Here is a 25,471-nt window from a genome sequence, read left to right as displayed (position 1 = left end):
AAGTACAAACAGGAAGCATCAGTAGAAAAAAATAAAGTACACAGCAATATATTTATATATAAGTACATAAAGTAAGTAAACTGTACAAAAACAAAGAGCAGTATAATAACCAAACAGTATAAAACACAAGGCAATATAACAAGGAAGCATCAAAGAGAATCAGAATATAATAAAGACAGACTGAATGAGTGATTTTACATTCTTGTTAAAAATTATTATTATTAAAAATTCTAATTATCAAAAATAAAAGCAAGATATAATAATAAATAGACAGGCTGAGTGGCAGAATTGACATTATTGCACATAATAGAAAGCATATACGGTATATAAAATACAAAAATCACTTGCAATAAAAGCAAAGACACAATAAAGAAAAAACATTTTATTGGTCCTCTAGCTCAGGCATTAATATTTTAAAATTTAAAGTTTTAAATTAGATTTAAACTAACTTTAATAAAAAAAAAGCTTGGCAATAAATCTTATTCTGATTCTGAATATGATTCTGACAAAAAAAACACATACAAAAACATATAAAAAAGACTAAAATAATTATTTAAAAAAAAACACTAATAAAGACCTAATCATACAAATTGCAAACAAAAATAAATATGTATTAAAAATGTGATTGAAAGTTCATATTAACTGTTAAACATAAGCGCTGCAGCTCCTCTTGACAGACGTGTTCCTCCGGGCTTTTATTTTGAATGTCACTCTACCGGAAGTTCTCTTCTTTTACTGAGCTTCACTGCGGCTGCGCACAGCAGTCAGCTCCACCGCCTGCTCCCTGTGTGCCTCCACTGTTGTCCAACGCTAACACAGAGCAAACTAAGATCCTCAGTGTTTTTAATGGAAAACAGATCAAATATCTCCCGATAAACCCGCCTGAGAGGAGGAAGAAGAGGAAGAGGAGCAGGAGGAGGAGACGAAGAGCCGCAGAGGAGAAGGAGTCACACGGGAGGAGAAGGAGAAGAGGAGGAGGAGGACAGGGAGAAAGGAAAAATCGGGACAGTATAATGCTGCAGAGCTGACTGAAAGGTAAGAAAACCCGCCGGATCGATACTTATTACTGATCGATCCTGAAGTTATCGATACTGAGTGGATGGTGGCCGAGGTGACGGAGGTGAAAGCCGCAGCCGCCGCAGCCTGCAGCTGCTGAATGTAGGTCATTGTGTCTGTGGGCCGAGCCGAACCAAGCCGAGACAAACCGAGCCGGGCCGGGGCGTCCTGCAGCTGCAGCCAGGCCGCAGGCAGGCTGAGGAGGAGGAGGAGGATGAGGAGGATGAAGGTGAAGCCCTCTGCAGTGGGACTGACGGGTGCTGCAGTGACCAGTCATTCATCAACACTAATATTACTGTACTGTTACTGTTACTGATGATAATAATATCTGAGTCAAATGATTAAAGTTTTACACAAACAATTAAAAAGCAACAGTGCAAAAGAAACATTAAAAAAGGTAAAATAATATTAAAGTATTTAGTTTAAAAGAGTATTTCTTTATAACAATGTGTTCATGACTAAAAAAAGGAATAACTCAAGTTAAACTAAAAGAACACATTTTTAAGTTTAAATCAGGGGTGTCAAACTCATTTTTAGAATCGAATTCAAGTTCGTTTGCCCCCTGAGTGCGGTTCATTTGGGCAGGTGTGAACCAAAACAACCGGACCAAGACCTTCTTGAAGAGGTGGTCTCAGTCCGGTTACAAATGAACTCTGCTGCGGTTCGTTTGTGGTGAGAACGTGTTCCAACCTCAGTCTGAACCAACTGCAGTCACATGACACATTGTTTGGGTTAAACATGAGCATGTTACAGTCCTGGAGGATTATTAATGTGCACCTCCTCCTGTACTGCCTTAATATGCACATTCAGCACATCCAATGCATCAAAACATTGTTTTCTAGTTGGAGCCGCGCCTCGTTTTCAAACTGTATGGTTTGACTAAAATGAACAATGACAGCAATATAGTCCACGATGAGCAGCGCTAAAATCAACCTGCGTAGTTGTCCCTCCATTGTGACATTAGAAAGTGTCACATTTATCTTGCAAGTGTACTCTTCTTCAACGTTTGCTTTACTTCCTGGATTTTTCCCACATGGAAATTCTGACCAATCAAGAGCAACTTTCTCACACAAGTTTGTGGTTTATACTACACAGACATTACCACTGACTTAATCTAACTTGATTCTTTTTGCACCTACAGTAGATCTGGGTGCAGCAGCCTCTGCCATGGTGATGTGTCTTGTTCTCTGGGCGTGTTTGTGACAGAAAAGTGTTTGTCGATCAGTATCGTCTGTTTTTATTCCACCACAATGTTGCGTGCAAACAGTTCACCCTGGCTTTCGTGCAGGACATCAGGTTATTGCCTTGGGGAATTAATGAAACTCACAGGAAATTACAATGGTGGGTCAAATTTCTGGAAAAGTTGCCGTGATTGAAAGAAAATTGCAGAATTCACGGGGATTGGCTGGATTTGCATTAGTTGTTGTGATTGCGACATCGCTGCAACATGAACAGAGAAGTCTTTGATTCCTGAAAACAAAATTAAAGTAAGCTTAAATTTGAAGCTGGAGCCAAGAGACAGTTAGCTTAGCTTAGCATAAAGACTGGAAACCGAGGGAAACAGCTAGCCTGGGTCTGTCCAAAGGTAACAAAAACCTCTGATTCTTAGAGCACTGATTGAGAAACTATAACGTATTGAAACCAGAATCTGTTATTGAATGATAAACAATGATAATCTAAACCAGCACAGTGCAGAGACAGAGGATAAAAACAAACACAGCTGTGTCGAGATATTCACTGTAGGATTTAGCAAACAAGTTTCTGTAGTGGTTTCAAGTCCAAACTAGAGCTGCACCCAAAAGTTATTTCCATCACCAATTAATCTCATGATTACACACATAAAGCCACAAACAACTGACAGAAATATAAACCGACTGATTTACTGACTGACAGCGAACACACGCTGATGAAACAGACAGTAAATCACAGGCTGAGCTGAATGTGGAGCCAAGAATCTGAATCAGCTGGGAGGAGTGCCAGCTGAGAGAAAATCCTTATGGAAAATCACTGAGCTGTCGATATAATGTTCATATCATACTTCAGCCGGGGTTTGTCTCTGTCTGTGTGCTACAGTGTTCCATAGTGACCCATCTGTAATATCGCTGCTGAACTCTTGTGTTGACTCTCCATGTGTTTGTCATCTGAGCAGTAAGAGACAGGTCGTATACAAAGCTGTGGATTAGTGTCTGAGGTTGTGGGCTGGTCTCTGAGGCTGTGGACTAGTGTCTGAGGTTGTGGGCTGGTCTCTGAGGCTGTGGACTAGTGTCTGAGGCTGTGAATTAGTGTCTGAGGCTTTGGACTAGTGTCTGAGGCTTTGGACTAGTGTCTGATGCTTTGGACTAGTGTCTGAGGCTTTGGACTAGTGTCTGAGACTATGGACTAGTGTCCGACGCTGTGGGCTAGTCTCTGATGCTTTGGGCTTTTGTCTGATGCTGTGGGCAAGTGTTCTGAGGCTGTGGGCGAATGTCTGAAGCTGTGGGCTAGTGTCTGAGGGTGTTGGCTAGTGTCTGAGGCTGGGGGCTAGTTTCTGAGGTTGTGGGCTAGTGTCTGAGGTTGTGGGCTAGTGTCTGAGGTTGTGGGCTAGTGTCTGAGGCTGGGGGCTAGTTTCTGAGGCTGGGGGCTAGTTTCTGAGGTTGTGGACCAGTGTCTGAGGCTGTGAACTAATGTCTGAGGCTGTGAACTAATGTCTGAGGCTGTGGACTACTGTCTGAGGCTATTGGCTAGTGTCTGAGGCTATTGGCTAGTGTCTGAGGCTGTGAACTAATGTCTGAGGTTGTGGACCAGTGTCTGAGGCTGTGAACTAATGTCTGAGGCTGTGAACTAATGTCTGAGGTTGTGGGCTAATATCTTAGGCTGTGGACTAGTGTCTAATGCTGTGGGCAAGTATCTTAGGCTATAGGCTAGTATCTTAGGCTGTGGACTATTATCTTAGACTGTGGATTTGTGTCTGAGGCTATGGACTAGTATCTGAGGCACTGGGCCAGTGTCTGAAGCTGTGGGCTAGTGTCTGAGGTCGTGGGCTAGTGTCTGGACCTTTTTGCTAGCCTCTGAGGCTGTGGGCTAGTGTCTGAGGCTGTGGAGAAAAAAATTTAGCAACCAAAAACTGTTTGAATGTATATATGATTAGAGGAATGTTATTTTAAAATAGACTCAGAAAAAATGTTAACCTGAAAAATTAGGCTTTGGTCGGCAGCTGCAGCGGCACGAATTAAACCAGCGCAGTCCCCTTAAAGCTGGGTATTGTGGCTGGCTGGTGACTAGTGGCAGTGTGGGGTCTAACCTTTGTAATGGCAGCAACCTAAAGTTTGCTGATCCAGCAGGAAGCTGGCGCTATCTGGTGCCCTGGAGCTTGGCTTTGAGCTGGCTGGATTCAGGTTGCTGCAGCCGCTGTCTTTGGAGCTTATGCCCACTTTCCACCCAGCAAAGTGTTCTGTAGCAGCGGGGAATGAGGCGGAGGAGACACTATCATTTGAGGCTGTAGCTAAAATTAGCTACATAAATGTGAACTTGAAGCCACAGCTGTGAGCCCGTGGCTCCAGATATCAGAGGGCTACACTATTGGCAACATTTTCACATTTGTAAAACGGTCTGCCGACACTGACGGGTATTTAGAGTCTCTGTTTGATAAGTCCGTCTTCCTTTTTTTGGGTTGCTTTGTAGTGTAGGCAGTCATTGCCAATGCTGGAAGAGCAACTTTCTCTGCACCATTGAATCAGGCTTTCACCAAAGGGATGGCCAAAGTCTCCTGTCATGGCCTAGATTTTCTAAAGCCTCAAAACAGAGCCAAGAGGGGGTGCAGAAGTCTAGTGTTCTCTGAGACCGCTTAAATTACAATATCCTCTAAGTTTATTATAGGATTTTTTCCCAATGATGCCAAAATTACACTGCCTACTCCGGCTTTAATTGTCGTCTGTATGTTTGTCTACAGATGTCCAACGTTACAGTGGAAGCGACCAACATGCTCCCCATCCTCAAGAAGAAACTGGCCTTTCTTTCAGGTACACACACAAACACACACACACCAACCATGAGATAACATGTCTACATGTGAGGAGCGTGTAATCTCAGTTTACATGCAGTTTGGGCTGTAATCAGATCTACCGGTCTGTCTCTCTCTTCAGGGGGCAAAGATCGGCGCAGTGGTCTGATCCTGACCATCCCTCTCAGCTCAGATCAGACCAGCATGGAGGAGCTCAGCGCCACGCTGGACTACCTGCTCAGCATCCCCAGGTATACACAAACATGCAGTAACAGCAGTAGTGACACTCTGGTATGCGTCTGTTCTGTCTCACTTTTAATGTCTTTATACAAGTGTGGAGTTAACGTGTCACTGAGGAGCTGCTGGATGTGTACTTTGTATCTTGTCTAAATCCTGCATGTTCAGCTGTGTTGTAAAAGGCTTAAAGGATGATTCCAGTTTATTACAACTTGAGTCTTATCGCTTTGGCCCGAATATGAGATGACCCTGATTATAAGATGACCCCTCCCCTTCCAACAGCTGTTTTTGACTATTCAGACACTCTCATATTAGTCCTGTCAGGCAGCGGTGGAGTACATTTACTCAAGTATTGTAAGGAAGTATAATTTTGAAGTACTTGTACTTGAGTATTTCCATTATACTACTTTCTTTTTCTACTGAACTGTTTTTTTTGATAGAACATTTTACTCTACTGAACTTATTTAACAGCTTATAGTTGTGTTGAGAAGCTTTTATTGGTGATTTTTCACAGTAGAAGGCGCTGCTGTTCTCAGTGAAAGTCATTCTCCAGCTACAAGGACACTGCTATGTATAGCTACATGCTAACGTCAGGGATAATTGTAATCTTGAATGTGGTGCTGTTAATTTCTCCCCGATTTCCGATCATATTTCTGATGGAACATGCGTGTAACTCTGTTACAGTCATTCCCCCAGCTGTTAATACACTGCTACATGTAGCTACATTTAATTTCAGGGATATGTGTAATCTTGGTTGTTGATGTTGTTAATTTCCCTGATTTTGGATCATATTCCTGCTAGAACATACATGATTGTGTTTATGAGCCTCTATTGATAATTTTTTACAGTAGAAAGTGTCCCTATTTCCTGTTAAGGCCATTCCCCAGCTGCAAGTACACTGCTACATGTAGCTACATGCTAACATCAAGGAAACCTGTAATCTTGGTTGCAGATGCTGTGGATTTCATCCCATGTTCAGATCATATTCCTGCTGAAACATGTCTAGTTATGTGTCTTTTATTGATGATTTTTCATGGTAGAAAGTGCTGCTGTCCTCTGTGAAAGTTATTCTCCAGCTACGAGTACACTGCTACGTGTAGCTACATGCTAATGTCAGATAAACCTGTGACCTTAGTTGTTGATGTTGTTAATTTCTCCCTGATTTCGGATTTTATTCCCCCTGGAAAATGTGTGATTGTGTTTAGGAGCCTGTATTGGTGATTTTTCACAGCAGAAATCTTAATCTTGGTTGTTGATGATATTAATGTCTCCACAATTTTGGATTATATTCCGTTTGGAACATGTGTGATTGTGTTTAAAGGCTTTTATTGGTGACTTTTCACGGTATAAAGTGCTGCTAATCTCAGTTGCGGTCGTTTCCCGGCTGCAAGTACACTGCTACATGTAGCTACATGCTAACGTCAGGGATGTTCTCTTGGTTGTTGATGTTGTTCATTTCTTGCTGGATTATGTGTGATTGTGTTTAAAAGCTTTTATTGGGGATTTTTCATTATAGAAAGTGCAGCTAAACTCTGTTACAGTCATTCCTCCAGCTGCAGTGACGGTGCAGAGACACTGCGATGGGGAAGATACGTAAACACTTAATCAGAGCAGACAGCTTTTTTGGGAGGGGGGCTTTAGGATACAGCGATTAAACAGTGTTTCGGACAGAGGGTGAATACAGGTGCTCCAGTACAGACAATACGAGGAAAATAAAGACTTTTTTTTTAAACATTAAAGCATGTGGACATGTTTTAGTAGAAACCCAAAGTACAAGCATGAGTATTTTTACAAAGTATTATTTTTACTTTTAGTTAATAAAATGATCTGAGCACTACTTCTACCACAGCTGTTGGGAAAGTTTCCCTGAGATACTAACAGAGAGTCCTCACCTTTGAAGACTTTTCTCACGTAAACATGAAATCCCTCCATAAAAGCATAACACAGCTTGTTTTTCATACTCTCACTCTCTCCTGTCAGAGTGATTTTCTCTGGTTGTTTGTATTTTTCAGTCTGTTTTTTTTTATACCTCCACTCCATGACGTTCTCTGACAGCAGTAATTTTTGGCAGCTTGACGGATGATTCAGTCCTCGTTACGTTTCCGCAGTAAAGATGTCAGCAGATGCTTTCAACTCGTTATCACCTGTCAAGAATTTATTTCCTCCAAAACATATTACACAAGCTGTTTGAAATTCCTTTAGGTTAAATTGGGCTCAGTGGAATCAAGGAACATCAAGGCTACAATCAACACATGATGCAACACTGTCTGTCAGAGCTGATTTACTCTCTCCAGTCAAAAAGAATATCTGATGCAGCGAATACAAAAGTGTCTTCAGATATAATACTATCCTGGGTTTTTCCAACATAATTTCCGACAATAAAATGTTTTTATGTTCGGGCCAGTACTATATTTTCAGGTCTTATTTTTGTGGTTTTAGATATAGTTTATGTGGGCCATAAATCACAGAAATTAAATCTGAAAGTATATATAAGACCAAAGTTATAATAAACTTGAATTATTCTTTAAATCTTTGCAAATAAATCTACCAGTGATACTAGTTTATACTCTGTTAGTGTTTGTTGCATTGGAAAGCCAACTTATTTGTCCAATCTAAGTAAATATGGGTGAATGGATCACTCCGACTCTTTGAAGCACAATGAAAAATTTAAACTCTTAAGTGGGATTTATACTTGTGCCTCAGTTCTATGCAGAGCCTACGCCAAAACACACATTAAACACACATTAAACATGGCTTAAAAGGGACCATTTCAAACATAAGTACACAAATCAGCTTCACTATAACTCACAGCATTCACAGACAAACACTTGTCTTTATCTGGACACGATTTCCCCACAAATACAACATGCTAATGTTTTTAGCACAAGCCTATGGCATTTTACATTGTATAAATTAGCCTAGCAGCTAGCGGACTTTCCCTTTACTCATATGAAGCCAGGGACAACAGCAACATTTAACAAAGGTAATGTTAAACAATTCTGCTCCATTACCACTCACGAAGTTCACTGACAAAACAACTGTCTTATACTAAACACGTTTTGTAAACAAATATAACATGCTAACGTTATTAGCACAAGCCTATGGCATTTTACATTGTATAAATTAGCCTAGTGACGAGCGGAGATTTCCTCTGCTCATATGAAGCCAGGATAAATCACACACAAGACTTATAATGCTGTTTTTGTGGAGGCTTTATTGTCTTCACTATTTATTGTTTCTTATCTGTGAAATTAAAGTAAATAAAAGCTTTGTTTCCACTGAGGGAAATGGTTTCAGTTTACAAACACAGACAGGAGGTCTGTGTCGCAGCATCGTGTAGTTGCATTTCAAAGTATAAATCCAGCATTAGTTTACACACTGATTTTTTTAAAAGAAGGAAAACAACAAACTCTTACACTTACTAAAGTCATTTTGGGTCGACAACCCAAATACTGCATAAACAGGAAACTGTATGTAAATGTTTGTGTGTTTGAATGATCTCCTTGTTTCATAAAACGCTTCCTCTCTCCCTCTCTCATAGTGAGAAGTGTAAAGCTCGGGGTTTCACCGTCATCGTGGACGGACGAAAGTCTCAGTGGAACATTGTGAAGACTGTGGTGCTCATGTTACAGGTACAAACACATTCACTGTGCCTCCAGGCTCGGTAATACTGACATACATGACAGGATTATAAGAGCTGAGGATGATGATGCTGTTGTTGGTGTTTCAGAATGTGATTCCAGCCGAGGTTTCGCTGGTTTGCGTGGTGAAGCCAGATGAATTCTGGGATAAGAAAGTCACACACTTCTGTTTCTGGAAGGAGAAAGACCGCCTGGGCTTCGAGGTGAGTCTCTCAGCTGCTGCTCCCAAACCAGAGTTTTCTTTATACTGATTCAATGTCCTCTCCGGCACTGAGGGGGAACTGATGTGATTTTCGAACCAGATGCTTTTGTATCTCATTTTCTGTCTAAAGCCCAGTTCGGGCCAAAGACGACAGGCAACTACTTGCAATGCAACGTTCTAAAACCCTGCAGTTCACACAAATGCAACTAGATGAGATGGTGTATCATCTCTATGCAACAGTTCTCTGTACTTCTGTTCTGATTTCAGCTTTTCAGGCTTATTTTGTGGCTGAATATAATTTGTAGCTTCTTAAAATATGAATGAGGATAGTGATAGTGAGATACTGGCTACAGCTGCTTTTGCAGTAGTGATGAAACGGCGAAAACAGAAAACGAGCCTCAGATGGACTGTATTCATGATAAATACGCCACAATAATATAAGTAAGGCAGCACCAATTAATTAGTCAATAAGAGTGTGTGTGGGCGGGGCATAAGCACATACAGCGAGCAGCAGCAGCGACCCACCATCCGACACCAGCACACTGTGAGGACGTAAACAGAGGGCACGGCGGGGACGGAGCACCTGCTGCAGCAAGCAAACATACCATATGCGGTCGTGTTGACTTGACCAGCAGACTTCACTACAAGCCCATTGGCTGTTGAAACAGGTGACAAGCTTTACGTTCTTAAACCAGCCGCCGACGATTTGACCAGCTGAGTTGCAGGTGACACCATCGGCCAGCTTGAGTCGAGCTCAGACCGGCCGGTTCACACTGCTGCAACTTTTCTCTGCAACATTCTAAAACGCTTTCATCTTGTTGCGAATCTTTGGTCTGAACTGGGCTTTACATGAACTTCACTTCAAACTAGATACAGTCTGACGCAATTTTGGGTGTCAAAGTAGGGCTGGGCGATATCGAGAACATTGAATATCGGCATATTTTTGACCAAATACCTTGATATCGATACTGTGACGATATTGTGGGGTTGACTATTGGTTCTCTCAGAAAATATTTACACAATGAGATTTTTGTTCAGTAAGATAATCTTAACAAATGAACACTACTTTGATTTTTGAGGCCTAAATGCAAGCCACCAGAAGTCAAAAGCTAACGTTAGGCTATAAATGAACTACACCATGGTCGCATGACCTAACGTCACCACCATAACAAGACTATAAGGTGTGTTCGACGTAATGGCGTTCTGTAGTCTCATTTGGCTTCTTGTTAGCAGCCGTCTTTTTCAAGATTCATGGAAGCTTCAAAGTTGACACATGGGGTATTTACAGACGTATTTTATGTCGTAAGACAAAATGTGAAAGTCCTTTAAGCTTGTGTGAACCACAGACCACAGGAATCTTACCAAAAAAACATTAACTTTGAGACGAGTGAAGCGGGAATGCTAAACTGATAAAACTCATATCTGGATTTTAGGACTCGTTCCTGGGGCTCTCTGTTATCTGATTTCGCCTTTTTAATATTTCCCAGCACTTCTGACTGAGTGCTGTGTCCCCACCGCTCAGCCGGTCGTTCATAAATCCTCCGGTCCACACTTTGGTCTCCTCTCCCCAAATAGTTAAGGGCTCCATATTGTTGAATAGTTGTTTCACTAAAGGCAAAAATCTTCATGGCTGTTCTGAACAGCCACACCAGAAGGTGAGATTCAAAGTCGCAGATTCATTCTCAATTTGAAATAATCTCAGAGACAAACAGACTGTCTGTTGATCCAGTTTTTGCTGTTGTGGGGACATTTTGTTCCTAAACACACGATGAATTGTGTTGTTACCTGATATCAGACAGCCAGTTACGATAACCTCGAGCATCATTAACTGTCCCGAGTGCTGCTGAAACCTGAGCCAGGGTCGATTGTGTGTGTGTATGTGTGTGTGTGTGTGTGTGTGTGTGTGTGATTTTTCGGCCAACCTCCTCCTCTATTATAACAGATGGTTTTACTGACAGAGATCAGTAGTCTCTGTGACCCAGATTTCTGCAGCCATGTTGGCTCTGTAGTTGTTGCCACGGTAACCGGAGCGAGTTGGTGGGTGTGTAAGCGACTTGAAAGTTGCTGTAGATAACAGATAATCCATCGCAGCCGACGATTAGGCGACTTTATTTACATTTGAGTCAAAGTGGAGTTATCATTGTGCGCCGAGAGCAGAGACTGTCCCTGCTGGTGCGTTCAAGGACGCTCCGACATTTAATGAACAGTTTAAATGTTGAGTTGTGAGATTGTTTACTGACTGAATATGTTTTTGAAAGATGAAATGATTTGACAGATGATGTGCTGGGGTTGAGTTTGTTGTTAAATTTGTTGGAGTACTCATCTTCATCACACACACACACACACACACGCACACGCACACACAGCTGCTGGAGGGAGATTCCAGTGACTGCTGAAATGTGACTCATCTAAACTATGAAGTGTGTGTGTGGATGTCACAGTGGGGTGTGTGTCCTGCAGTTGCTCCGAAGTCTGACCTGACATTTAAATACACACACACACACACACACACACGCACACTGAGCTGAGTCAAATGTCTCTGACTGCATCTGCCGCAGTGACAGCTGGAGGAACGACTCATCACCAGCTGTCTGACTGTCCAGGTTTATTTGTAAAGCCACCTCTCATATGAACACAGTTTAAAGTGAGTTATTGAGTGATAACATGAAAGGATCAAACTTTTCTGTGCCGTACAGACAAGCACAGAAAAGAAGGTCAAGGTCTAAATCTTCAGCTAAACTTAGAAGATGGTCTTTTGTGAAACCTCAGATCAGTTCACAGGCTCTTAATGAACACTGAACGCTCAGTCTCCAGATTTAGAAAGTGCTCCGGGAAGCCAAAGGAGAATTTTGTCTTGTGATCGCAGACCTCCGCTCGGATGGAGCACTGGAGCAATGCCTGATATGTAATCTGTGAACAGAGCGGATATAAAACATCTAAGTAAGGGTCTGAAGAATGCTCCCAAATAGGGCTGCATGATATCTCTTTCTTTTTGTCATCTTAATGTCAACTTGTGGGATAAATGCATCATGAAACACTGTGATGTTGCACTTGTGTTTATTTCAGTGTTCAATTTTTTATTAACAAAATGTTAGAAATATTTTCCTTTTTTAAATCAACAAGCAATCTGTTATAGTTTAGCAGTATACTAGAAGCAGCACACTTTGAATATCGCTTTATTTTTAGCAAGTAATAAAATATCACGATGTTCAACATTATCATCTTATATTTTCCTTTTTTTATAATCAGTTATTCTTATTGTTTTCTTTTGAACTGGAAAAAAACAGCATCATATGGCCATATAAATCTGTAAAATCAGGGTACAAGGACTGAAGAGGTAACACAGTTATAGTTAGGCAGAAGACAGCGCTGAGACAAACTAAAAGAAAATTAACTATACTAAAAAAAAGAATTAAATAATCATTGTTAGACATGAACATAGCTGAGTGTCAGTCAAGGATCAGGGACCTTTAATGAAGGAAATGTAATTTGCATCTTATATTTTCCCTTTATCGCACAGATGGTCCTAAACTTTGATTTTAGTGTCAGAAAGTAGAAGGAGCTTTATCTAAAGACATCTCAGTGTGATTCTTCAGTGCTGACTGCAGAGTTAAAGGGATAGTGCACCCAGAAATGAAAATTCAGCCATTATCTACTCACCCATACGCCGAGGGAGGCTTAGGTGAAGTTTTAGAGTCCTCACAACACTTGCAGAGATCCAAGGGGAGAGGGGGTAGCAACACAACTCCACCTAATGGAGGCTGACGGCGCCCCAGATTCAAACGTCCAAAAACACGTAATTGAAACCACAAAATATCTCCATACTGCTCATCCGTAGTGATCCAAGTGTCCTGAAGCCCCGACATAAAAAGTTGTTTGGAAAGACGTCATTTGAACTCTGTTGTTAGCCTCATTGTAGCCTGTAGCTCTGACTGCCTCTCTGTGCACCGCGCTCATGTGTGCACATTTGCATGCGAGACCAGCGAAAGCACGTGAACACACATGAACGGACGAGCAGTATGGAGATATTTTGTGGTTTCAATTACATGTTTTTGGACGTTTGAATCTGGGGCGCCATCTGCCTCCATTAGGTGGAGTTGTGTTGCTACCTCCTCTCCCCTTGGATCTCTGCAAGTGATGTGAGGACTCTAAAACTTCACCTGAGCCTCCCTCGGCATATGGGTGAGTAGATAATGGCTGAATTGTCATTTTTGGGTGCACTATGCCTTTAAGAAAACAAGGGACTATAATTACACCTTTCCAAAGTGCCCTCCCTCAAATACTTAATCAACCAGTAGCAGGGCTCCAGTGGTCACAGGTCTGAGCTGCAGGAAGCCTGAGCTCAGCAGAGCTGAGATAAAGATGCTTGTTGTGTGAGACGGAGAGAGAAAGAAGGAAAGAGAAGGGGAAAGTTGGTTACTCAGAGCGTCTGTCTGATGTCAGACCGAACTGTCAGTTGGCCTAAATAATCATAACACTGATCTGTATGAATCAGCTTTAAAATCCATCCATCCATCCATCCATGTTAAATATAACAATGTTCTCTGTGTTGGTGTGTGTGCTTCCTGTCAGGTGATCCTGGTTTCGGCCAATAAGTTGACTCGTTACATTGAACCCTGTCAGCTGACGGACGATTTTGGAGGAAGTCTGGACTACGACCACAACGACTGGCTCAACAAGAGACTGGTCAGTATTTTATTTTAAATACAGTTATGTTTGTTTTTCTGTTTTTAATTTTCTTTTCAGTCTGAGCATGTTTTTGTTTACATGTCTTTTTTTGTTGTCAGGTTTTTGAGAAGTTCACCAAGGAGTCGACGTCGCTGCTGGACGAGCTGTCGATTATCAACGACAGTGACAAGAGCAGCTCGGTGGACAAGGAGAAGTACGCACGCACACACACACACACCCCCATACATAGGTTAAAGTGTACTACAGCAGACAGATTAAATTAGAGCTGTGTCTCTCTGTCCTCTACAGATCAGCTGACTGTGCCCTTCTGCCGTCCTTTGACCCTGAGACTGTCCTTCAGACAGGTAAATATCAACTCCTCTTATTTCAGACATGCACATCTTTATATAAAAGTGAGAGCAATTTTACATGTTGGTCTTAAGTTTGAGACGGATTTAACATGCTGGCCCTTTTCGGGGTTTTATACCCGTTCACACACAAAGCCTCTTAAATTATCTGATCGGACAATGGGGGAAAAAGAGATGACGTGGGGAGCTTTCCCACTCTGAGTTTAAGTTTTGTCAACTCAAGGAGTTCAGAGCGCTCTGGCAAAAATGCAAAGCACCCAGAGCGCAGAGCAAAACACTTCATTCTCATTTAAAACAATTGCAAAAAGTCGCCTCCAGCTGCTTAAATGCTGTCTGTGTGCTACTACCAAGACTTAAGGATGGATGGTTTAATGATGGATGGCTGGCTGCGGTCACTGTACTGAGCAGCCCTGTGTCTGCGTATTGGTCGGAGGTGAAAGGACTCTTTGTCTGTGGTACCACCCTCCTCCCTCTACAGCATGTACACACACACACTGACGCATTATTGTTTTCAAATGCTTTTATAACAGGCTTTTAAATCTCAAACCATCCCTCCCTCTGCCTCCCTCTCTGTGTCTGCAGGTCACGAGCTGCTGTCTGAGCTGCAGCAGCGGCGATTTAACGGCTCGGAGGGAGGAGGAGGAGGACAGGGAGGTGAGGAAGCGGCCAGGTGTCACTGCGGTGGTGTGGCTCACACAGCTGAGCGGATGAATGGATGCATGAATGGATGCATGAATGGTCATATGTATTGTTTTGTGCTATTTTTGTCTCTGAGCTGTTGAATGAAGTCATTCAGTTGTTCCAGGGGACTAGGCAGGAAACTCCAGTGTGACACAGTGTTTGAGGGTACTGCATAGACTGCTAGAGTTCTAGGTACTGTATAAGCACAGTGTGACAGTGACCTCTGTGTCTGTTACTGTGAAGCAGACATTATCACCCAACCAGCCAGTTTCATAAATCATTGTATGCTGCCCTACTCAGCCTTTAAAGCCTGAGCTGATATTTTAATGTGCTGAAAATGACCGTCTGCAGGAACCTTTTTATACAATTACACCAAAGATTAGGAGACGTCCTTGACTATAACCCCCACGTCTGTTTGAACTCTCTCTGACCTCTGACCTCTGACCTCAAGGTCCAGCCTGGTGTCCCATGGAGGAGGAGCTGCTGGCTCAGCCTCAGGTGATGAAGCTGCTGGACTCGCTCAGGGAGCAGTACACCCGATACCAGGAGCTCTGCCGGCAGCGAAACAAGCGCACTCAACTGGACGAGATCCACGCCAAGGTCATGCAGGTAACGTGCACGCAGATGAAAAAGTGTGTGAGCGGCTGTGAACGTGTGTCTCCATCAAGCAGCAACCTGAAAATGAAGCCAGAGTGCAGTCAGTCGTAGCAAGACGGCGGATGATTACCTGCAAGGTTTGTTGTGTTACTACAGATTGTCAGGGACCAAGTAGTGAGGCAGCAAGGACGCAGGAGGTGTGGACAAAATTGTGGGTTTTTATTTACCCTCGTGGACGGTTCATGATTTTAATTGTTGTTTTCTTCCTGTAAAATGCATCAAGACTAACGCATGACTGAGACACTGATGGTAGGTGGATTATGCTTCAGATTTTAGACAGACCCAGACTAGCTGCTTCCCCCGTCTGTGTCTAGTCGATGTTTCACACGTGTAAACAAACTCACGTGCAAGTTGTCCCAGACGTAGATCCTTATTTAGTGAGCAGTGACGTCCCGTCCAGGCATCTCCTTTCTGTGTTTACCTTTGGTGAGATTTAGAGACAAGTGCTGTGAAAAAAGAAATCACATTTATTTGTAAAGCTGTCGGAGGCTTATGCAGCTTGTCTCGATGTACGTTGTTTGGCACGAGTCCCTTTTTTCTCTGAATCTCTACAGCAGAGGCAGCAAGAGCAAAGTTAGCACAAGCACTGGAGCCACATTAGAGACTTTTATGGGAAATACATTTAACTCTCCTCCCGAATTTCAAACTGTTCCTTTATAACGTTCACCGCTCCTCCTGCAGTTCATGTTCCTGAGCAGAGCACCAATGTGTAAATATCTCCTCCACCCGCCCGGAGCACTCCGTATACATCGCTGCAGTATCATAAAGTCTCTTTGCCCTGATTCTTTTATCATCCAGTCTTTGACCTTTGACCCGTAGAAACAGAGTCAGTGAGCAGCTCTTCAGTAGACGTAGACTCTGCTGTGGTTACTGGGGCTCCTGCAGCCGCAGGGGCTGACGGGTAACACCACTGTCTTGGAGATGAGCCTGGGGGTTGCCATGGGAACCGCACCATGTCAGCCGCTAGCCAGGATTTGAGGTTGGGGGGTGTTGGCCTAGTTCTGGATAGAGGAGTGTGTGTGTGTGTGTGTGTGTGTGTGTGTGTGTGTGTGTGTGTGTGTGTGTGTGTGTGTGAGCTCTGTAAGGCATCACTGACCTGATAAATACAATTAAATCATGATACTCAAACACACGCATCTGGATAGACTGTCCCAGATGTTACTGTTTCATTTCACATTTCAACTTCTACTTATAACCAGATCATATTCACTTTATGTTGTGTTATTTTGTAATGGACAAACAAAGAAAGTGCTTTTAACTTTTTTTTTTCTACCCCCAAAGTAATCATCCACGAAACACAAGGTCACTATCAAACAAGACACACTCACAGAATTCCACAAATACCCGAAATTTTCACTGTAAATATTATGGAAAATACACATATTTTTAATTAAATTATCAAATAAAATAGGTATTTTTTAAAAATTATTAAAAAAAGAAACAAACATTTTTCCCTTTTTTTTCTTGGAGATTTTTAAGAGTAGTTTCTGACTTTTTTAGAGGAAGTTTAAAGGGCCGCTCCACTGAGTTTACACATTAAATTATCTCGGATCACACTTGAGTCTTCACATTTTGCACAGGCAGCTGTTGTTACAACCTTGAGACGTGGTGTTTGAAAGATGTGCCACACAGAGAGGGTCTGTCGAAATAATTTGAGAAATGTAGGCTCTAGTGTTTTTTGGAGCCCCGTTTCCACCGAGCAGTACAGTTCAGTTCGGTACGCATTTTTTTCCGTTTCCACTGTGAAAAGTTGTGGATGGTACCAATGGAACCGTTCTGTACCGTCCCCATTTTTGGTCCCCCCTCTGTTGGGGTACCTAGCACACAGATCTGGTACTAAAAGGTGGAGCTGTGAACACTGCAGTCTGATTGGTCAGTAGAGGACGGTCACTCTGCTCAGGGCTGAGTTGTGTCTGGTTTTGAGGCTCATGTAACCACTGTTAATTGTCCACTGTTCAACCATGAAGCCTGTAAATATATTTGTGGAAGAAATATTGTTTGTTTACTGATTTTGATACAAACTTTACAAGAAAACCTGTATGGGCAGCGACCATCAGAGAAAATGATGTTTGACATAACAGGATATGTTGGACTGCTTCTAAACTTCCTCACATAAAGACAGGTGGAGCCTCAGAGCCCCCTGTTGGTCACTGTGCTGCACTGCAGCGCTGAGACTTGTGTCTCTTACAGCTCCTCTCACAGCAGACATTTTGAGATCACAGGAGGAAAAGCACAGGTGTGATTGATAAAATAATTTATGGTGGAATTAATTCAATTAAGCTGCTTCAGTTTCAGGGTCCTGATTATGTGCATGTTGGCTTACATTCACACCGTCATGGCTTCTGCCTGTTGTATGTAACTGAACTTAAAGCTCTGTGTATTGGATGTATCATATTGAAATACACCTTGGGAATCATTATTAACTTTTTATCTAACATTTGTGTGTACACAGGCTTGAGCCAGATATTTACTGACACAGTTATCGTCCATCTAAACAACAAATATCGTATATTGAGAAATAAATTTGGGCCTTCACTCCTGAAATCAGCACCTCCCACTTCTGCCTCCACACTAAGTCTGTATCTTGTGTTTTCTGTCTGTGTTTACTTCAGGTGGTCACCTGGCTGCAGGGTCCAGGTTCAGAGCTGTTGAAGACCCAGCAGGCGATCGGAGACTCGATGCGAGCGGCTCAGGCTCTGCAGCAGAAACACGAGGAGATCGAGAGCCAGCACAGTGTAATGCAACACATTTAACACACACACACACACACACACACACACACACACACACACATCACACACACACACACACACACACACACACACACACACACATCATCATGTCAAGCACAAACTAATGAATCAGATTTAAGTGGAGTTTTTTCTTTGATGCTTCCACTCTGTTGGATCCAATAACCGTTCACACATGAGATCTGTGGTTTGAAAAAAACCACAGATCAAAAAAAAAAGTGTAAGATTCAGAACGAGGCAAATATATTAAAATGGGCAGCTTATGATAGAAATGTTAAACCAGGATTTAAGCAACGAGGAGCAAAAGGAATAAGCTTGGTGTGTTTTGGAAAAGGATGGGGGCTGGAGAGTTTGAAAATCTGATTGTTTTGATAAAGACTTAAGTGGGAAAAAAAACTTGACACTGCAGGTGAATATGAGCATTGGGCTGATTCTGTGTGTGTGTGTGTGCGCATTTACAGGAGTGGTTTGCGGTGTATGTGGAGTTGAACCAGCAGATCGCTGCCTTGCTCAGTGCCGGGGAGGAGGAGGAGGTGGTGGAGCTGAAGGCGCTGCAGCAGCAGCTGAGCGACGTCTGCTACCAGCAGGCCGCTCAGCTAGAGGGCCGACAGAACGTCCTGCAGGCGGCGCAGGGCTTCCACAGCACCACGCAGGAGGTAACACGCACACACTGTCGTTCTGGTCATAAACTAAAAACTAAGGCTAGAACATTCAGGATGAGGCCAAGTGCAGGCAACCGGCAAGTAAATAAAGTGTCTGTGATTTATTCTGAGCAATCAAACTGTCTCTGCAGTTGTCCCAGCAGTTGGACGGCCTACTGGGCATGCTCTGTGCGGACGTGGCTCCAGCTGACGGAGCTTCGATTCAACAGAACCTCAAACTGTTGGAGGAGAAGCTGCAGACTGTCGGTTGGTGCTCTGAATGATAACGCTTGACCTTTGAAACAATAGTGCTTTTCATGATATTAATTAAGTACGTTCATCTACGTCTCATCCCCACAGAGGCAGGTCTTGGTTCTCTGCGCCAGAAGGGGACGGTGTTAATGGAGCAGATGTGCACCCAGCCGTCGTGGCCTCTGGAGGAGACGGAGAGTCCAGCTGGAGAACAGCAGGACAACGTTCAGCACATTCAGGCGGTGATGGAGGAGATGCAGCTCCGCAAGCAGAGGTGACCTTCTTCTTCTTCTTCATCTTCTTTTCACAGCAGAGAGCCTCGTGGGGTTTCTTTCTGAGTCTGTCCAAAAAGCTGAAACATGATACTGAAGTTTAAGACAAAGTGTGGTTCTGCTACTGAGCTACATGATCATATTTTAGCAACGTGAGACTCCCACATATTTTGTTAGTGTTCTACAACTACAGCTTCCAAGAGTCTTTTACTGGACCAATAAGTCAATCAAACTTTATTTGCACAGCATGTAAGTGGTGGTTGAGGGTGGGTGGGTGATGACATCCACGACACACAGACCAAAGCGGACCCTCATGGTCATGCGGAGGTGGAAAGTCTAAATAGGCCTTTAGTTAGGATATGTGAATGAAGCCATTAATCATGTGTGTGTTGCAGGTGTGAGGACATGGTGGACGTGAGGAGGCTGAAGATGCTACAGATGGTGCAGCTGTTCAAATGTGAAGAAGACGCTTTACAGGTAGGAAACACAGCAACAGACACACGCACACACGACAGCACTTCCTGTACTGATGAGATGATGATTGTGTGTGTGTTCAGGCAGTAGAGTGGCTTGGCGAGCTGTTGGACGCTCTGTTAAAGACTCACGTCCGGCTGGGTGACGACACTCAGGAGACCAGGACCATGTTGGACAAACACAGGAAGTTTGTGGATGTCGCTCAGGTGAGACACAAAATTATCAACTTTATGAGGCGAAACAATTCTACAAACAAAACAATAACTCTGCCTCTCTGTCGGTATCTGTCTTCCTGTCTCTTCCATCAGAGCACGTATGATTACGGCCGTCAGCTGCTGCAGGCGACTGTCGTCCTCTGTCAGTCTCTGCGCTGTACGACACGCTCGTCCGGAGACACTCTGCCGAGACTCAACCGAGTCTGGAAGCAGTTCAGCGTCAGTGCTGAGGAGAGACAACAGAGACTGGAGCTGGCTCTGAACTTCCATACTGCTGCTGAGAGGGTGAGACAGGCACAGAGAGAGAAATCATGTGCAGTCTCGGCCATTGTTGCCGGGCTTGTACAGTAGATGCAGCTGAAATCTACGAGTCACATCATTGCAGCCATGTGGACTTTGAACGTCTTCAGTATGTGTGTTTTTTTCTGTGTTTCAGGTGTTACAGCTTGAATGTGTGGACCCAGAGTCTCTGGATGAAGTTGACGCCTCTGGGAAAACTCTGCTGGACAGACTGGCCCTGCCTGTGATCTTCCCTGATGGGTGTGTACTCACACACACACATACACCACTACATGCCTAACCCTAACCCCAACCCTATCCTTAAACCTGCAATAACGGACTATTTGGGCTCTTTGGGGGCAGCAGAAACAAGCTGTGAACACAATACTGACATATGCTCACCCTTTAAAAGCTCAGACATACTTTCCACGCTGAATGTCCGCAGATAGCTGCGATCACATGGACGGGCACATGTTTCTATCTATAGTACAATTGTGAGTCCATGTCAGTCCCCAGCAGGGAATGGGAGATCTCCATCTGAAGGTGTTGCTGGGTCAGTTGTGAATGTCTGTTGGGTATTCAGGTTAAAACTAAATTCACCACGGTGCTACAGCAGCTGCTGGATTTACCGAGAGCCGCAGAGTTGTGGACTGAACTGTGGAACACGAGATTATATTTTGGAATTGGAGCATGCACAGTCAGCACTTTTGATATGTGTGTAGTTTGAGTGGTCACAAAAAAGTTCAGGCAGGACACGATGTCAAGCTCAGCTCACATCCCAGCTACATCAGCTGATCTCAAACAGCCCAATCAACTGATGGAGCAGCTGATTGATGGAAGGGAGTCAGCTGATAGATCACAGGATTCCTTTCTACGCAACCAATCGGCAAATCTCATTCAGGGCGCCCTATTTAAACTGCTGTTGCTGCTTCCTCTGCAAGCCGCTTTGCAACCCGCCTCCACCCCAGCTCCTCCTTTTCATGCTGTGTCTGACTTATCAATGTCATTTCTGTTTGTCATTGAAGCTCTGTTCTGTACCTGGGGGTCTTTGCTGCTGCTCTCCCTGCCTTAGGCTTTCCATGTAGGCGCATGGAAGGGCAGCGAGGTGTGCTCTCTCTGTCTCAGGCTTTCCTCGCATGCACATGGAAGTGCAGAGAGGCCCCAGAACAGAGCCATACCGCCAAATATCAAATTGCAAAAGGAAATAAAGACTTCTTTGGCTAAAGGGGTCCTGACTGAAATGGGCTGCACGTGGACATCCACCTAAGGATCAGTGCAGACCCTTGTGGACATGGATGAATGACGACATTTACGTCATACTGACCATAGTAGACACACGGATGCATAAACTATGAATTGCCTCACTTGTGCCTGGCAAATGTGAGTCAAATACTAACTCTCTTTTAGCTCTGTTTTGGTCTCCACCAACTCCAGGAAAAAAAAGTTTCTTGAGCTGCTAAATGATCTGCTGTGTTTTTTTTTTTTTAAAGATATTTTTTGGGGCATTTTTAGCCTTTAATGTATAGGATAGACAAGTGTGAAAGGAGGAGAGAGAGAGAGAGAGAGAGAGAAGGAGTGACATGCAGCAAAGGGCCACAGGCTGGAGTTGAACCCGGGCCGCTGCAGCAACAGCCTTGTACATGGGGCGCCTGCTCTACCACTAAGCCACCGACGCCCCAATGATCTGCTATGTTGACTAGCTAGCTAATGACTGTATCGTTGTTGTTTCAGGACCGAGCAGTTCTTCGGGAGTCCCAGCGACACAGCAGCGGCAGCGGAGGGCGTCAGAGAGCGCCTCCTGCTGGTGGAGGAGCGACGGCTGCAGCTGCAGGAGGCGGGGCTTCCTAATGATGACGATTATGAGGAGGAGGAGGTGCGAAACGGGCAGGAGGCACGGCTGGACGTTATCGGAGAGGAACTGAGTGAGAAAGAGGACCAAGATGAGGAGGAAGAGGAGGAGGAGGTGGTGGTGGTGGTGGTGGAGCAGCAGGATGAAGACTTAGAGAGGGCGACGCAGGACTGCTAATGGATCGCTGCAGCCTTAATGAAGCTCGTTAACAAAGGGCTGCTGATTAATTTCCACTGAAACCACCGCTGGTTGCTTCTGTCTCAGTGCAGCAGTAGCTTCACTCTCACTGCTGGTGTCTCTTTACATTCAGACTACATCTCCCATCAGCCTCACAGCTTCCTGAGAGGGAATAAACGTGGTGGATGTGATGGTTTCACTCCATTAAGCAGAAACTGTGCGAGCTTTAAGTCGTCTGCTCTGGAACAACAGCGCCTTCTAACTGTTCTTCTGCCGTTAGCGATCCTGCAGATTTCACAAACTGTAAAATACTGGAATTATTAATATTCATATCTCTGGATGCTCCGTTGAAGACGATCGACTGTAAAATAATCAGTTTGGATAAGAGTACGTCTAATGTACTGCTAACACCGCCTCCTCTTTCCCAGCATGCCTCTCGTTCACCTGAGTGTGGGTGGAGCTTCCATGGTGCTAACACGGTTACCAAGGTTTCTGTCTGTGCCTCCTCCAACTTCTCGCCTTCCTCGCCTCATTTTATTTCCCTCTAACAGAAGATGAACTTTACGGCCTGCACAGAAGAGGCAGAGCTACAGTATATCAGGTGCAGCGACCTGATCCTGTTCCTGCATCAACGGTCCGTTACATTTCCCCCCACAGACTGTTGGAGCTTTTCACCACAAGGATGAACATGAAATCCTCCATGTTGAATCATCTATACAAATAAGCTAAAAAAAAAATTATCAACAAAAAATGAAAGATAGAAGATTGTTTGTAAAGTGAACTTGAGGATGGAAGTTATAAGTCAACTACAAGTCCTAAAAAGAGCATCGTGGAACAACAAATAACATCCAGTCAGCTCAAAGTAAAAGCATTTTCCCACCAAAATTTGAGGTCTTCCTTTAAAGCTAAATTTAAAGTAAAATTAAAGTAAAAAAAAGTAAAGTAAAATTTGATTTTACCTTTGCCTTATACTCAGAGGTGTAGATTTCAGGGGGGGACGCAGGGAACCCATCACCCTCAAATACATAAAAGTAACGAAGGACTTTTATTTTGACAAATTTTAAGACATTTACACCATGAATTGATGCAGAAAAGTCGTTGAATTAACATTCACCAGAATGCAGGAAATTAAGTGTTCATGCTCTGAATTTTCTGGCGGAGGAACCCAAACACCCATTTCATATGCCCCCAGTGTTGAAACAAAACCTTCACGACCTGAAGAAAACCGTAACAACCTACGTTAGCTTAGTTTGGCGATGATAATAAAATAATTTATATAGGGATGGGCATGAGTACTTGATTTGGGCATCAGTATTTGTATAATCGTCGATCAACCTCCCACATGTGAACACGACTTTTACATTTTTGGTTTTACCATTTAAAATGGGTTAAATCTTATTTCACTGTCGAGCAGTGTGCAGGGTATTGCTTCGTTCATCACCTCCCCACCCTGCTGTTACACAAAAAAGGTTCTGTGTTTCCCGGGTTCTATGTTCCCCACTCAACCAAGCGGGAAACATAGAACCCTTTTTGGTTGAGCGGGGAACATAGAACCCGGGAAACATACGGATGACCCCCTGTTACTACTAGTACTGCTGCAGGAGTGTGAGCTCCACACCAGGGAACATTTGGTGAGCGTCCACCAGGACACACACATTGACAAGGCTAACTGTTAGCATCAAATGGCTAACATTCCCTACTGATTATTTACAGGTATAACGACAGAGTCGAGGCGTTTTGGTGTAGGTATGAATGTGTTGGGACTGTTCACGGCTCGGTCTCGAATGTTAGCCACTGCTGCTGTGTTAGCTTGTGCTAACGTGGCAGTAGTTGAACTGACTGGGACGAGAGCGGCTCCAGACTCCTGAGTTTAACCTATGTTATGGCAGCGACAGAAACTTTGCAAGTTTTCTTATGTGACATTTCACTAATAGTTTAACTGGCTAATTGAAGCCTTTTTATTCAGTAAGTGAGTTTCAAATTGCACTTGCTTTTCATTCCATTTACATGCCTTTTTTTACGCTACATGGCCATTTTCATACCTATTTTTACAAAACAAGTCCTTTGACATACCTATTTTTTCATTACGTCAATGTACATACCTGTTTTTGCATTACATTTCCATTTACACACCTGTTTTTGTTACATGGCCATTTTCATACCTATTTCTACAAAACAGTCAAGTGAAATACCTATTTTTACATTACGTGTCTATGTACATACCTGTTTTTACATAATATGACCATTAACATACCTATTTTTATGTGACATTTTCATTTACATACCTATTTACATTACAAGTCCATTTACACACCTATATTTTTGTTACATTTTCATTTACATACCTATTTTTATGTTACTTTCCATTTACATACCCGTTCTTACATGTCCATTTACATACCTGTTTTTACGTTACATGTCCATTTACATAACCATTTTTTGCGAGTACAAAGATAGCATAATAATAATTTAATCCAAGTACTCAAAAATTACTTAAAATGCCCATCCCTATTTAAAGCACAAATTATTATTATTATTATTATAATTATTTCTTGGACATCTGCGGGCCTCTGTATTTGCCAATTACAGGTTTGACCAGATGAATCCACAAGTGGAAACACACAGCTAGGAGAGAAATTGATTTCATAGCAAAATTAATTCTACTGATTGGACGTTTTTTGGTGAAGCCGTCTGCAGGACTTGTAGTTGTAACACTGATGTGTCCATCAAGCTCTACATCTCTCTAGGACCACTCTGCTGCTCTAAATAAACCCTCTGCCTTCATGAAGGAAATCAAACCTGTGCAGCTTTGCTCTGATCCAGACTGACCACCTGATGGTGACATCAGCATACGACTAATCCCTTTTCTATTTATTTGACTTTTTTTCAGGCAGATCTAATTGATTGGTATTTTTGACCAATAACTGTTGCTGTGAGTGTAACCGCTAAACTCTGTGTCTTGCTCTCTGTCCTCTCCGTCCCATAACCTGTACCATGACAACAGTATGACATCATTCCCTTAATAAAGGAGCATTTTGAAAGTGCTGTCTGAGGTGGGGTTTTTATTTGTCAC

At 43.1% G+C, this 25,471-nt stretch overlaps 1 protein-coding gene across 1 annotated transcript; it reads left to right on the top strand.

Annotated features, from left to right (window-relative positions):
- The first annotated feature begins 762 nt into the window (after positions 1 to 762).
- sestd1 (SEC14 and spectrin domains 1) lies at positions 763 to 25,437 on the top strand. The gene is made up of 19 exons (XM_050048252.1): positions 763 to 1,035; positions 4,985 to 5,054; positions 5,178 to 5,286; positions 8,814 to 8,904; positions 9,003 to 9,116; positions 13,688 to 13,801; positions 13,903 to 13,997; positions 14,093 to 14,148; positions 14,734 to 14,805; positions 15,284 to 15,441; positions 18,102 to 18,224; positions 18,701 to 18,895; positions 19,033 to 19,147; positions 19,241 to 19,406; positions 19,800 to 19,881; positions 19,962 to 20,084; positions 20,187 to 20,378; positions 20,530 to 20,633; positions 22,104 to 25,437. The coding sequence occupies exons 2-19, from the start codon at positions 4,985 to 4,987 to the stop codon at positions 22,396 to 22,398; spliced, it is 2,274 nt and encodes a 757-aa protein (XP_049904209.1). The 5' UTR covers positions 763 to 1,035; the 3' UTR covers positions 22,399 to 25,437.
- Positions 25,438 to 25,471: the final 34 nt, after the last annotated feature.

This window comes from Epinephelus moara, chromosome 7 (genome assembly GCF_006386435.1).
Source record: "Epinephelus moara isolate mb chromosome 7, YSFRI_EMoa_1.0, whole genome shotgun sequence".
In the NCBI taxonomy this organism is placed as follows: domain Eukaryota; kingdom Metazoa; phylum Chordata; class Actinopteri; order Perciformes; family Serranidae; genus Epinephelus; species Epinephelus moara.
This window is presented reverse-complemented; position numbering and strand designations above follow the sequence as displayed.